At 47.8% G+C, this 13,289-nt stretch overlaps 1 protein-coding gene across 6 annotated transcripts in view; it reads right to left on the bottom strand.

The window, feature by feature from the left end:
- Positions 1 to 2,621: 2,621 nt before the first annotated feature.
- Positions 2,622 to 13,289, bottom strand: part of ACTR3B (actin related protein 3B) — a 59,893-nt gene continuing 49,225 nt past the window's right edge. For all 6 annotated transcript variants that reach the window (XM_061198204.1, XM_061198205.1, XM_061198210.1 and 3 more), the window contains 3 exons: positions 4,510 to 4,635; positions 3,473 to 3,556; positions 2,622 to 2,922 (listed from right to left, as the gene is read on the bottom strand). In XM_061198204.1, coding sequence (XP_061054187.1) covers positions 2,827 to 2,922; positions 3,473 to 3,556; positions 4,510 to 4,635 — 306 coding nt within the window. In that variant the 3' untranslated portion in view covers positions 2,622 to 2,826. The remainder of the gene's footprint in view (positions 2,923 to 3,472; positions 3,557 to 4,509; positions 4,636 to 13,289) is intronic.

Below are 13,289 nucleotides of genomic sequence, written 5' to 3'. Positions count from 1 at the left end.
ATTCTTATCATCATAAAGTCATGTTTACATCTGTCAAATGGGGTGAAGCAACTTCTTGTATCTACAGGTTTAACAGTTGTAAAAACTACTGACTTATAACTTTAGAATGTTTTGTGAAAGTGTGCACTGGTTGAAATTTTTTATAGAAAACTGTTCGCTGAGAGTTATAAGGCATTTATAAGGCATCACAGAAGGTTGATTTTACCCAACAACTCCATTAATACTTAACTCATTGCTACATTATGATCTAGTGCTAATTCAATCTGAAGAAGAGGTATGTGTAGATTTTCTTAAAATTACTAACAACTCTTAAGCATTTTTCCTCCTTATAGAATGACCAATGCACATTGCAGAATCACATGCCATTTCTACATACAGTATCTGGCAGGTTTATTGAAAAAACCAAAAAATTATGATCACTCCAATCTACTAACAGCAATGGGGCCACTGCAATTCTCAGCTAGATGAGGAAACAGAAGAGAAACCATCTGCATAAGGAACAGCCAGAATTTAGATTCAGATCTTTCAGATTCAAAAGCCCTTCCTCTGCTCACCAGGGTTTTCAGCCCCAGCTACAGACGGGCATCACCTACCGCGCTTAAAAACAGAAAGGGAAAAATGAATGCCTTCCTTGTTCCCTCCCACTCCCCCCATCCTGATGCATGTGATCTGGGAGGGGTCCCAGCCGGAGTTGAGGGCCGCTCATCACACCAGTCACGTTCTCATGTATGACTCTGTCCCACCAACGTTATGTTAAAACAAAATGCTCTGATGAAGATTCTGTAAGATGAGAAACAGAAGTACAGTCTCAAAGATAATCTTGTCCCAAACAAGGGCAACGGGAGCTTTACAAGTTCTGTGGTTGAAGGACGGGTTACATTAGTTCCAGTTTAGCCAATGTGGGTGATACTGGGCTCCTGACACAGGGTCATTTGAGGGGCAGCTAAAACAGGAAGTGGGCACGACCCCTCTGAAGCCCGGGGCCGGCACTGACACACAGGAGTGCATTGCTCTAGGAGTTTGGGGGAAATGCACCTGCCAGCAAAGCACCTGGCCAATCAAAGCAAGGGAGGACCAAGCAGAGGCAGAAACGGTGCGTTCTCTGTGAGAAGCGCAGAGACGGTGAGGCTGGGGAGGCAAAGGGCCCCAGTGGGAAGATGCCCACCGAGACGGGAGACAGGGGGGGCCCCGAAGGTCTCATGGTTCCTGAACAGAAGAGGAAGGCGGCGGAAGCGGTGTTTGGGGAGGTGACTCCTGCCAACACGTAGGGTGCACGGGGCGCCTGCACGGGAGCTGGAGAGTTGTGACACAGCGGCTGGAAGACCAGGAGAAAGCAACCCAGCCCCGGGGCCCTGAGCAGAGCAGACCCCAGCGGGGGTCCAAAGCAGAGTCTGGACAAAGGAAGAACCAAGTGGCCTGAGACTCTCCACCGAGGAGCTGGAGGGCCTGGGGTCGCTGACCAACAGGAGCAAATGGCAGGGACTGCCTACGGCCCGGGAAAACCGATTTTACCACACTGGGCGGAGGGATTCCTTTATTAGCCCAAACTTCTTAACCTTAAAGAGTAAAACCAAATGTTTCTTTACAAAGGCAAATTTTCAGAGAATAAAACATACTTCATGACCTAGGAGAAATACCACAAATAACAGTTTAAAAAGTAACCTAAGTATTATAGGAAGAATGGGGTAAAACTAAACCTAATTTAGCAAATTACCTTTCAAGCCAGCAAGCCACTCAGCAGATGTCAGAGTAGCGACTCAAAGCTGAAAGCCATGAATTCGGAATCCCCAGGAAGGCGCGGTGGGGACCACGCGGCGCGGCCCTCCACCCGGCCCCCCACGCTCACAGGCCCATCCACCCCACTTCCGACGGCCGCGTGGTCACTGCAGGACAGGCAATCCACATCACGTTAGGCAACTTCCTCCCCAAAACTTGGTGTTAATCATCAAAGCCTCCACAGACGTGAAACAAATTTCAGTATTCCTTGGAAGAAGTTCAGGCACAAAGGGGAAAACCAAGACCACTACAGCACAAGAGGAGATCTTTATAAAGAGTCTAACTGCTTTTATTACAATGGTGCAAGGTAGTATTTCATCCAACACTCACCAGCAGCAAACCAGCATCTTCTATAAAACAGTTCCAGAAAGTTCAAACAGGAAAATGAAAAGATACGTTGTCTGTAATAATTCTCATACAACACTGCTTAGTGTTTAAACTTCACATCGCTCCAATAAAGTGTAACCATTTTCTAGCAAACATGTGGCCAAAAAAGTTTGCTCTGCTTTATTTTGTTTGCCTACAAACACATCAGAACATGCCTCACAATTAAAAACGTTTTATGGCAACACTCCATGACATCGACATCTACTCGTGCTCGGGATCAGCCAGTTGTACCAAATACCGTAAAATACAAAATGATAGGAAATATAAACATCAATTTGTATTTCAAGTTTATAACATTTTATTTACAAAAATAGTCTGGGAGGAAAAGGGTTGAGAGCCCCATACTCTGCCCCGGGTGGGGAGCTAGTTTGCGCCGTGTTCTAGGGTTTTCCGTAACAAATCTGAGAGTCGCAGCTGAATTCCTCCGGAATTGGGTCTGTGGACGCGAAGCTCGGGTGGAGAGAGCGGGGGAGGCGGGGGCGGGGGGCGGGGGGAGGCCGGGCGCGGAGGTGGCTTTGCGGGGCTGCCCGGGCGGCGCCACACGCCCCGGGCTCCCCGGCACCACGGCATGCGCACTATGTACAGGAGCCGGTCTCCTCCGGGTCTGAAGGACACTTGCGCACCGCCGGCGACACCACTGGAAGGGCGGTGTCAAAGCCGCCACTACGACATGACTCCGAAGACGGGGTTGTGGCGGCAGATGGTAGGGCCGTACTCCTCGTAGTCCTTCTTGGTGTGACAGACCTGGAAGAACTCGGGCTGCACGAGGCAACCAGCAGACGGAGCATAAACACTCCAGCAGGGAAACAAAGCTAAGCACACGGCCAAGCAAGTGAGAAACTCTCCTCGCCCCGAACCTCCATCCTCCCCCCATGACCTCTGTCACAGATTCTCACCTCTTCAAACTGGGAGCTTATTTCATTTTTTCAAAACTGATTCAGCTTCTATTTAGGAACAACTATATGCTCGCCCTACATCAGCAGTTCGTTAGCTGGTCCCAAATTTGAGGCAAGAAAGTAATTACTCGGAAAAGTCACTGGAACTAATGATTAACGCAAGATGTTTTAGGTTATTTTTGGATTCTCTTATCCATATTATGTCACCCCTAATTGGCAAGGATGCTTACGAATTAGCTGTGCAGTTTAAATGGTCATTAAAGTATTTCTTCTATCTCAGAATTAAACGTGCGGCTGTTTAGAGCCACACACAATTAGAACACACGTAATTTAACCTCCAAAAGCCAGTATTTATTCAAACTCAGCAGAGAACACAGAGGTGAAAAGACAGCACAATCTAGAAAAGGACTTACAGTTGAGGCCAGCATCGAGCCTCCGAACCACACCGCATAGCGCTGCATGTGATGCGTTATCACCTGGACCTCCACGGGCTTGGGCTGGAAGGGGAAGTGATGTGTGCTGACTCACCCGTGCAGACGCCCACACCCTGACGCCTTTCCACCTACTGGACGCGGCTCCACTCTGAGAGCCTCCTCCCGTCCCGCAGGCCCTGCCCGCAGGTTCAAGCGCCTCCGAGCAGAGGCGAGCCGGAGCAGCCGCACTCCGCCCTGAAAGGAAGGTTCTCAGGCGCTCCTGCTGCCAAACCCACCTGGCACCCGGCCCCGGCCCCCTCCCCCGGCCCCCTCCCCCTCCCCCCGGCCGGGGCCCCGGCCCCAGGTGGTGCAGAGAACAAAGCACACAAGTCAAGGGCAGGTTACCTCTATCTAAAGGCATTTTAAAAAGTAAAATATCCAAGCAAATAACCCAACTGATTTTTCACTAAACAAATTAGATGTTTTAGCATTTAGAGAGAATTCCAAATAACACTAAGTGTCCCAAAAATACTATAAGAATTACACCTTGCCACCAGTGTGATCCCACTCGGTGAGGACACACAGGTTAGCTCCCATTCACCCCACACCAAAAGCCCAAGCTTGCTTGGGTAAACTGAGTAAATTCACCAGCTAGTTAAGAATTATTATCTTGGAGGAACACAGCGTTAACGCCCTGCTCGCGTTAGTTATCTGAGTTTAATGAGAATGTTCCCAAAGGACGTTACAGTTCCTCACTGTAAACTGACACATCTCCTTGGGATGCTGCTCATTACACTACACACCTGACCTCTTACACGCACAGGAAACTGCTGGCGTGCGTGGGTCAGTGGGCAGTGTAAAGCTGCACAGCTGCCTCGGGAGGTCCGTATCCGCCCTGACCGCACACCTGGGGTGAGTCCAGGTGACAAACCTCTGAACGTCACTTCACACGGTGGCTGAGAGTGGCTGCAACTTGCGCTTCTCCCTCGCTGCCCAGACGGGCGCGCCCGCCGGCCTGTGCTGGGGAGGGGCCTCACCTTTATTCTGCCGCCGCTGAGCTCCTCGCTGAGTCTCAGTCTGGCGTCCACCACCCTTTTTAAGTCTCTCTGCAGGCGACGTCCAAAGTCCCTGAACATCGTCGAGCCCCCTGAAAGAACGACATTCTAAAAGACACAAAGCAGAGGTTTCCTTGCATGAAATCACCCGCCCACGCTGGCCTAGTGACCTGCCCACGACACACCCCACGCGCCCAATCGCTTGTTTGAATAACACACTTCAATCTATGTGAAAAGATAATCACCGAAGCAGAGCTAATGCTATCAAGAAAGTATAAACTGTATTTTTTTTCCTGTGTCACAAATTCTTTCTCTTGGTGCTTTTCCTCAATTATAACCAAGTGAAAACAGGCTGCCTGTTCCATTTCTCAAAGGGCCATCTTCTACCAACACCCCTCCCCGTTTTCTCTTGACAAACTGCAAATCTACATCTTTGAGACAACATCCTGCCCCAGGATCAACATCACGAATAATCACTGCTGCACCCAGTCACCTGTGGAGAAATCGCTCAGAAACAACAGGAGACAGTTCGGCTCCTATCAGAGTCAAGGGGCCACCAACCCACGCTGCTCTCAGGGGTCACCCCTGCTCACCGACGCTCCTCCTCGACCCGGCCAGGAGCTGAGAGAACCAGGACCAAGTCCCGGACAGGTCAGATGGCAACCTTAATAGAGTAAAACAAGGGCATTCTGATCCCCACCTTCTTGAAGAGACAGGTCTCTTCACCTGCTAGCACCTTCACATAAACTGCGTATATCTGTTTGCTACTGAGAATCACAATTTAAAAGCATTCTTGATATTCTGGGCATCATGTCTTAGAATAAGCCTCACAGTTCAATTCTCGACTTCATAAATTATATCGATAAAAAAACTTTATCTAAATCCATCACTGCTCTTCCAATTCTGTCACTTGCACTATTGGCACTCTTTCTAGCATTTTTCTCTCCAGTCCAGGATACAGTCTCGGGTCAGTTACTGCAATTACTTCTCATATCTCTGTAATGGATTTTTTAATTTAAAAATTAACTCACCAGGGTATGAAAACGAATGTTCGTTAAGATCAGAAGCATTGCAAGATCTTGAGTTGCTTTCAAAGGCGTAACTTATAAGATTCATTTTATCATTCATTCACACAATAAAAACGGTGCTGTGTATACGCCATGTATACGTGGTCAGATGATTTTAGACAAAGCAGCCAAGATACTTCAACAGGAAAAGGATAGTCTTTGCAACAAATGATGCTGAATAATTAACATCCACAGAGGAGAAATGAACATTTGCTTACTTACCTTACTTCACACACACAATTTAACTCAATATGGATCACAGATTTAAATGCAAGGGCTAAAACTTACAGAGCTTCTAGAAGAAAATATTTTCTTAAAGTCTTCATGACTATGATGTAAGCAAAGATGTCTTCGATCGGACATAAAAAGCGTGAACCATAAAAAATAAAAACTGATAAATTGAACTTTATAAAATGAAAACTTCTGTTCTTCAAAAGATATCACTAAGAAAATGAAAAGACAAACCATAGACTAGGAAAAAGTATTTGCAATACATACATCTAACAAAGGACTTATATCCAGAATATAAAAAAGAACTCTTACAACTCAATATAAACAAGCCAATTAAAAAACGGGCAAAAGATTCAAACAGACATTTCACAAAAGAAGATACACAAATGACCGATAAGTACGTGAAGAGATAGGCAACAGCATTTGTAATCAGGATCATACAAACTAAATCCATTACGCACCAAGTTTAGGTTAAAATACAAACAAATGAAACTCTTGCACGTCGCTGGTGGAAGTATAAATGATACAACCACTTGGGAAAAGTTCAGTCGTTTTTATAAAGTCAGTAGTTACTGTTTTCTTTCTTAAAGACTTTGGCACTTCTCAAACTTTCTAAATGCATTTTAAGCCAGAAACGATAATCCTCGCTCACCTGTAGAGTCCACGTTTCCTGCACTAAGATCGTGTTTTACGGTGCTGTCCGCCGACCTGCTGAAAGGCCGCGGAGCCCAATCCGCGCAGCACCTCCTCACTCAGTGCGGCTGTGCTATGTGCTTACCCAGACCACCGTGCGGACCGGGTTCTTCTACAGACTGCAGCCCACTCTGCTGCGCAACTGTTTATCCCACGATGTCAAATAAAAGCCTCACTCGTGAACCACCTCTGCAAAAGCAAAGGCCCTCCCTTTATGCTAGTAAAGAACATCCTAGCACACATCATCGTGAACGCTACACACAGCCTGTTAGCCACCTGACGTTTAAGCCAGAAAGACAAAGTCTATGTTAATAATAGGCTCATTCAGTACCTTATATAGTATTAAAAATAACAAAAACTCCCATTCCTGTAACGCTAAGTATATTCTGTGCTGGAGACTCTATTCTTACTCTTAATCCCGTCTGACAGACACGCCGTGCCCCCACCCACCGTGCTATTCCTCCGTTAACCAGAGGCACAAAGTAAGGTGCTCACAGCGAAGTCTCCACCCCCACCACTCGCTACAGGTTAAGATGACAACTCTCCCGGCAGGGTCTATTTGCCCTAGGTGGAAATTTTGAAAGGCTTGTCCCTCTTTAGGGACAAGAGCTTTCTTTAAAATAAAAAAATTCACAGCTTTTTAGGGAGCATGCAACTTATTCTGTTACAGCAGTTCTCAAACTTTTAAAAAAATATTTATTTTTATTTTTGGCCACGTTAGGTCTTAGTTGTGGCACGCGGGCTCTCTAGTTGTGGCGCATGGGCTCAGTAGTTGCGGCGCGAGGGCTTAGTTGCCCCGCGGCATGCAGGATCTTAGTCCCCAACCAGGGATCGAACCGGCGTCCCCTGCATCGCAAGACGGATTCTTAAGCACTGGACCGCCCGGGAAGTCCCGGCACAAGAGCTTTTTTACTCTCAGATGGAACCCAAAGGCTGCTATCCCAGCAAAGTTTGAACAAACCTACTTCTCAAAGGTGGGCCGTACGATGCCCCGTCCTGTCCTAGAGGAAATCCAACCCTAAGCCGGCTCAAAACGGCTGCCTGACCGTAGGAGACGTAACAACCGACGACAAATGTCTTCCGAGAATTACCTGCATGTCTCCTCCCCCGGTGACTCCTCTTCTCCCCTCAGCTGCTGGAACCTGGCCTCTGCCCGCATCCTCACCGAGAACCCAGGGCCACCTCGACCCTCGTCCTGGGTGACCTCTCGGCGTCACCTGACACGGCTGATGACAGCTGTCTCCCCTTGACTCCCAGAGTGTTCTTTCTCTTCTTTCTTCGACTGCTCCTTCCTGGCTTCTTGGATGGTTAACTTTGTGTGTCAGCTTGGTCTGGCTCCAGCACCCAATGACTGACCCACACGGCAACCTCGGTGTCGCTGCGAAGGTACTTTGCAGATGCAGTCAACGTTAAGAAAAGAGCGTCCTCCCTAGCGCGGATGGGGCCTCTTCCAAGGAGCTGGAGGCCCTGGGAGCAAGAACGGCGCTCCCCGAGCTGAAGGAGCTGGCCTCAAGCCCGGCACACTCCCGTCAGGGTCTGTCCCGGGGCCCACGCGAGGCCGGGCCCTCCTTGGGGGCTCAGTGCACATTTGCTCAACGTTGTCAAAACGGTGTCGAAACTGTCACCATCGGCCCCTCCTCGCTCTCTCAGAACAGTAAGCCTCTGAAAGTTCCTCTCCACCTGGCAGGTCAGTGCTCAGTTGTGACACCACCCTTCCCTCCCCAGCGACACACGGATCCTGCCATTTCTGGACACGTGGGCAGGAAGCATCAGCTATGGGGGTGAGCGCGGCACCGGGGCTGGACCAGCAAGCCCTGAGCCTGCTCCGTCCACCACCCCGCCCGCTCATCCGCTCACACGTCAGGCTGCACTTGGGATCTCACCTGAATAGAAGGCCTACTGTGAAAAGGGGTGAACAAACCAATAATGTCTTAAAATGTGTATTTCGCTCTCTCAAGTATTAAAGATATTTCAACTCGTTCACCATTAAGAATAAAAATACACATATAACTCACTTTGCAATAGTTTCTCTGATTTAAAAGGTATTAACATACTTATATATAACCCAATTCAAGCAATCTATTCCAGAAAAATCATTCCTTGAACCATATCAAGATGCAGTCACATCTGCTTGACAAACACAATGAATGAGAATTTTTAACAACTCCCAGCCCGCTGCCAAAGCAGGTCTAAAAATATTTAATCGCCAGCCCCACTCTCCCTCCTGGACTTGCTCCCCACCACCTTCAGTACCACTCTGGGCTCCGCGCTCCCACCTATGCCAAGTGCCCTCCCCCTGGCTTGCATCCCCACCTCATCTCTGCAGGCCGAGCCCTCAGACCAGCTCCATGCCACCTTCTCCAAGGCTTCCTTGAGCCCCTCTCATTAAATTTCCATGACACCTCAATTAACAACCTTTAGCTTGTGGTGGTTCCCGTGAGAATTATTTCAGTATTATTTTTAGCTTTTTTATAAGCTCTTGAAGACAAGATCCATCTCTTATACATACTTAAATCCTCTAAGTTAACAACAATAGTGTCTTGCATTTAGTAGAGACCCAGCTGCATTACAAAGCAACTCAAAATTGGCTTTGCCCTCGAGTAAAGCATGAAAGCTACTAAACGCTGACTAACCCCAGAGTGAACTAGTTACTAACAGTGGTTCTCAATTCAGCTGCACATTAAAATCATCTGGGAAGCTTTTAAAATCCGGATGCCCAGAACAATTACATCAGAATCTCTGGGGGTGGGACCCAGACATCAGTATATTTTAATACTCCTGGGGTGACGCCCACGGACAGCCAGGGCCGAAAACGTCTTGTTTCAAGCAGCACCTGCTGCTTGCAATGACTTGGCTTCGTGGGGAAGTCACAGGCCTCCAAGACTTGGCTCTCACACACGAGTCCCCTCCAGACCCGACCTCCATCATACTTAAGAGGCTGAACAGAAAAGCGGGGCATGGGAATACCCTTCTGATCTACAGGCCAGACTGAAATAAAAATTAGATTATAACTCCTTTTGTCCAAAAAAAACTGTTTTATGTTTTTGAAGATTCTAAATTTTCAAAGCCACATTTTATCCTCCACTGACTTCTTTTTCTTGTGTACTAGCCTGAGGAAGGTGTTAACTCAAGGACCGAGAGGGTCTCGGGTGTTTCCTCCTGCTCGCTTCACCATAAGGAACTCCACCTACAGTTCCCGAGACTGAGCCTGGGAAACATACGAGGTCCAGGCCCGACGGGTCCAGACGGCGCCTTTGGGAGCAGGTGAGGCAAAGGGGAGACACCTTCCTCTGGCGCCAAGCAGCAGCCTCAGGACCCTTCCCGCGGGGCCTGTGGGTTCCCCGCTGGCTGGCTCGGCCACCTCAGCCGCCCGTCTGAGCCCGTGCGCACTGCAGGGACAGCGCACGGAGGCAGAAGTCAGGAAACCAGCCTCCTGGAGGGGCACCTTGCCCGGGCACGGAACCCAGCAGGGCTCGGCAGACGGGCTGCTTCCCCTTGGCAATCATGAGTTTCTTTGGGTACGAACCTGCTTCCTACTTTTTTAGTGGCTGTTGAGTACTTTTTTAAGTCCCACGGCAGGTGTCTGGGACACTGACAAGAGGGGGCCCAGCAGGTAAGAAGAAACATCAGTAACAGAGGAGGGAACGACAGAGTAACGTGGAAAGACATGCTACCTAAAGACACGTGAACACAGCTCTCCAGAGCAAGACGCCACGCGTTCTGCAGAAGCACTTGTATGTAGTACGTCTCGAATTACTTTCAAATTCCCACAAACCGTACAACTGTGCATTTCATGAACACAGATGTCTCAGTGGAAGGTTCTTTCCATGGCAAGCTCACGGCTAAACTCTGGAGGAGGAGGAGGAGGAAAGTGGGACCTAAAGTACAGAGTGAATCCGAAGAACAAGGCCGCCTGCCCAGGATGCTGCCCCGGGAGCCCGGAACACGGGGTGACCGCCCCTGGAGACGAGGGGGCAGAACAGTGGCCGGCGGGGGCCACAGGGCCCTGGGGTGAGAGGAGCCTTTCCCAACAGCAGCCCTGGCTGCAGTCAGTGAATGAGTGCGTGAGGCCTGAGCCGGAAAGTGTGAGAATCGCGCTTCCCGCCTACGTCCCCAACGCCTGTTTTCATACACAAAGTTCCTAGGAACACAGCCCCTCCTGGTCACTCGCGTGTTCTCTGGCAGCAACACAGACTGAACGACCCACAAAGCTGAAAATACTTACCATCTGGCCCTTTGCAGAAAGAGCTGGCCAACCCCTGGTCTAAAACCACCATGGGGAAAAGCACGACGACAGCCATTACCTGGCAGGCAAACACGTAGGAAAGGGCATTTTTAGGCTTTGATATTACACTTGCATTCACTCATCAAGCCCTTTGTTTTGGAAACAAGCCCCTTTCGTGGTGGCCGTGGCAGAGGTGCCAGCAGACAGTCCTCACCCTCCCCACGCCCAGGGCTGGCAGTGCGGCCGGGCCACGTGGCAGCGACGGGCCATGGGCGGGAGCCAGGTGCCTGCCAGCCGGCTCCCCCGCAGGGGTGACCACCAGGGGGACGCTCCAGGGGAGCCACCCCGCAGGCAACAGTCCGTGAACACACAAGTGAACATGTGCTGCGGGCACACCGGGGTACAGAGCCCGACAAAGAAGAAAAACACGGCCCACCCTCAGTCAGCCCCCCACCAAGCCTACTGAGAGCCTAAACCACTCGCAAGGCTGCCGTAACTCGGCCAAGGTCCCGCACAGAAACACTCACACGGCTGGTGGAGCAGGGCCAGGCGATCAGGGCCAAGCAGAAAGCCCTCGAACGCCTTGGGGAAGAAATGACTTTTCCTGGGGGTGAAGCAGCCGGGACAGGGTTTCCCTCTTTGCGGAATTGTCTTCCTTCCACATTTTACATAATCTTCAGTGTGATGTGGTGGAAAGAGCACGAATTTTCAAAGGTGTGGCAAGTGGACGCAAAATCCAACCCTGCCACTTAGCTAAGCGATCCTACCCGGCGCTTAACCCCTCTCAAAACTCAATTGTCTGCTGGACAGCTACATATAAAAGAATGAAATTAGAACACTCTCTAACCCCGTGTACAAAAATCAACTCAGAATGGATTAAAGACCTAAATGTAAGACCAGAGGCCATAAAACTCCTAGAAGAAAACATAGGCAGAGCACTCTTTGACATAAATCATAGCAATATTTTTTGGATCTGTCTCCTGAAGCAAAGAAAATAAAAGCAAAAATAAACAAATGGGACCTAATTAAACTTAAAACATTTGCACAGCAAAGGAAACCATCAATAAAACGAAAAGACAACCTACTGAATGGGAGAAAATATTTGCAAATGATACGACTGATAAGGGGTTAATATCCAAAATATATAAACAGCTCATACAACTCAACATGAGAAGAAACAAACGACCCAATCAAAAAATGGGCAGAGGATCTGAACAGACGTTTTTCCAAAGAAGGCATACAGATGGCCAAAAGGCACGTGAAAAGTTGCTCAACACCATTAATCATAAGAGAAATGCCAATTAAAACCACAATGAGCTGTCACCTCACACCTGTCAGAATGGCTATCAGCAAAAATACCACAAAAACAAAAGTTGGAGGGGGAACTACCTTATGATCTAGCAATTCCACTTCTGGGTATTTATCCAAAGAAAATGAAAACACTTAACTCAAAAAGATATATGCACCCCTATGTTCATAGCAGCATTATTACTTACAATTGCCAAGATATGGAAGCAACCTAAGCATCCATCAACAGATGAATGGATAAAGAAGATGTGGTCTATATATACACACACACACATATATATATATACACACACACACACACACACACACACACACAAGGGAATATTACTCAGCCATAAATAAGAATGAAATGTTGCCAATTGCAGCAACATGGATGGACTTGGAGGGTATTATGCTAAGTGAAACAAATCAGACAGAGAAAGACAAATACTACATGAGCTCACTTATATGTGGAATCTAAAAAAGAAAACAAACCAGTGAACATAACAAAAAAAAAGCAGACTCACAGATATACAGAACAAACTAATGGTTACCAGTGGAGAGCGGGAAGGGGACAGGGGCAAGACAGAAGTAGGGGATTAAGAGGTACGAACTATTATGTATAAAATAAACAGGCTACAAGGATATACTGTACAAAAACAGGGAATATAGCCAATATTTTATAACAACTAGGAATGGAATATAGCCTTTAAAAATTACAAATTACTATGTTGTACACCTGAAACTTACATAATATTGTACATCAACTATACCTCAATAATTTTTTTTTAGAAGTCCAAGACCAGTTTGCTCCATTTGACCCAGGTCCCTCTAGTTTTGCCTCCTTATCCCATCTCTGGGGCTCAGGGCCATCATCTATTAAACAAGGAGCTCAGGTTACAAGGCCATCTCTACTTCCTGTAAATGTACTGAAAGTGAACAATCTGTAACCGCTGGCAGAAGTTTCCTTTCCGTTAGGATGAAATAAAGACTGAAGAGTGCACACCTGTTCCTTGCTTTCATGGGCAAGAACACACAGCTGATGTTAAGTGAGATTTAAGAAGCAGGGAGAACAAGGCATGTATTTTACTAAACTTACTAACACTCCCACCTGTCTCTAGTTTCCCTTTCTTGCACATTTTGTTGGAGGAGAGAGCTGTTTAATTAAGGACATGTAACAATAAAAATAGAATTATAATTTGTTTTCACCCATAAAAAGTTTTCCAATAACAAAATGTTAGGAAAATGTTTTCCAATAA

Source organism: Eubalaena glacialis, chromosome 8 (assembly GCF_028564815.1).
Source record: "Eubalaena glacialis isolate mEubGla1 chromosome 8, mEubGla1.1.hap2.+ XY, whole genome shotgun sequence".
In the NCBI taxonomy this organism is placed as follows: Eukaryota; Metazoa; Chordata; class Mammalia; order Artiodactyla; family Balaenidae; genus Eubalaena; species Eubalaena glacialis.
This window is presented reverse-complemented; position numbering and strand designations above follow the sequence as displayed.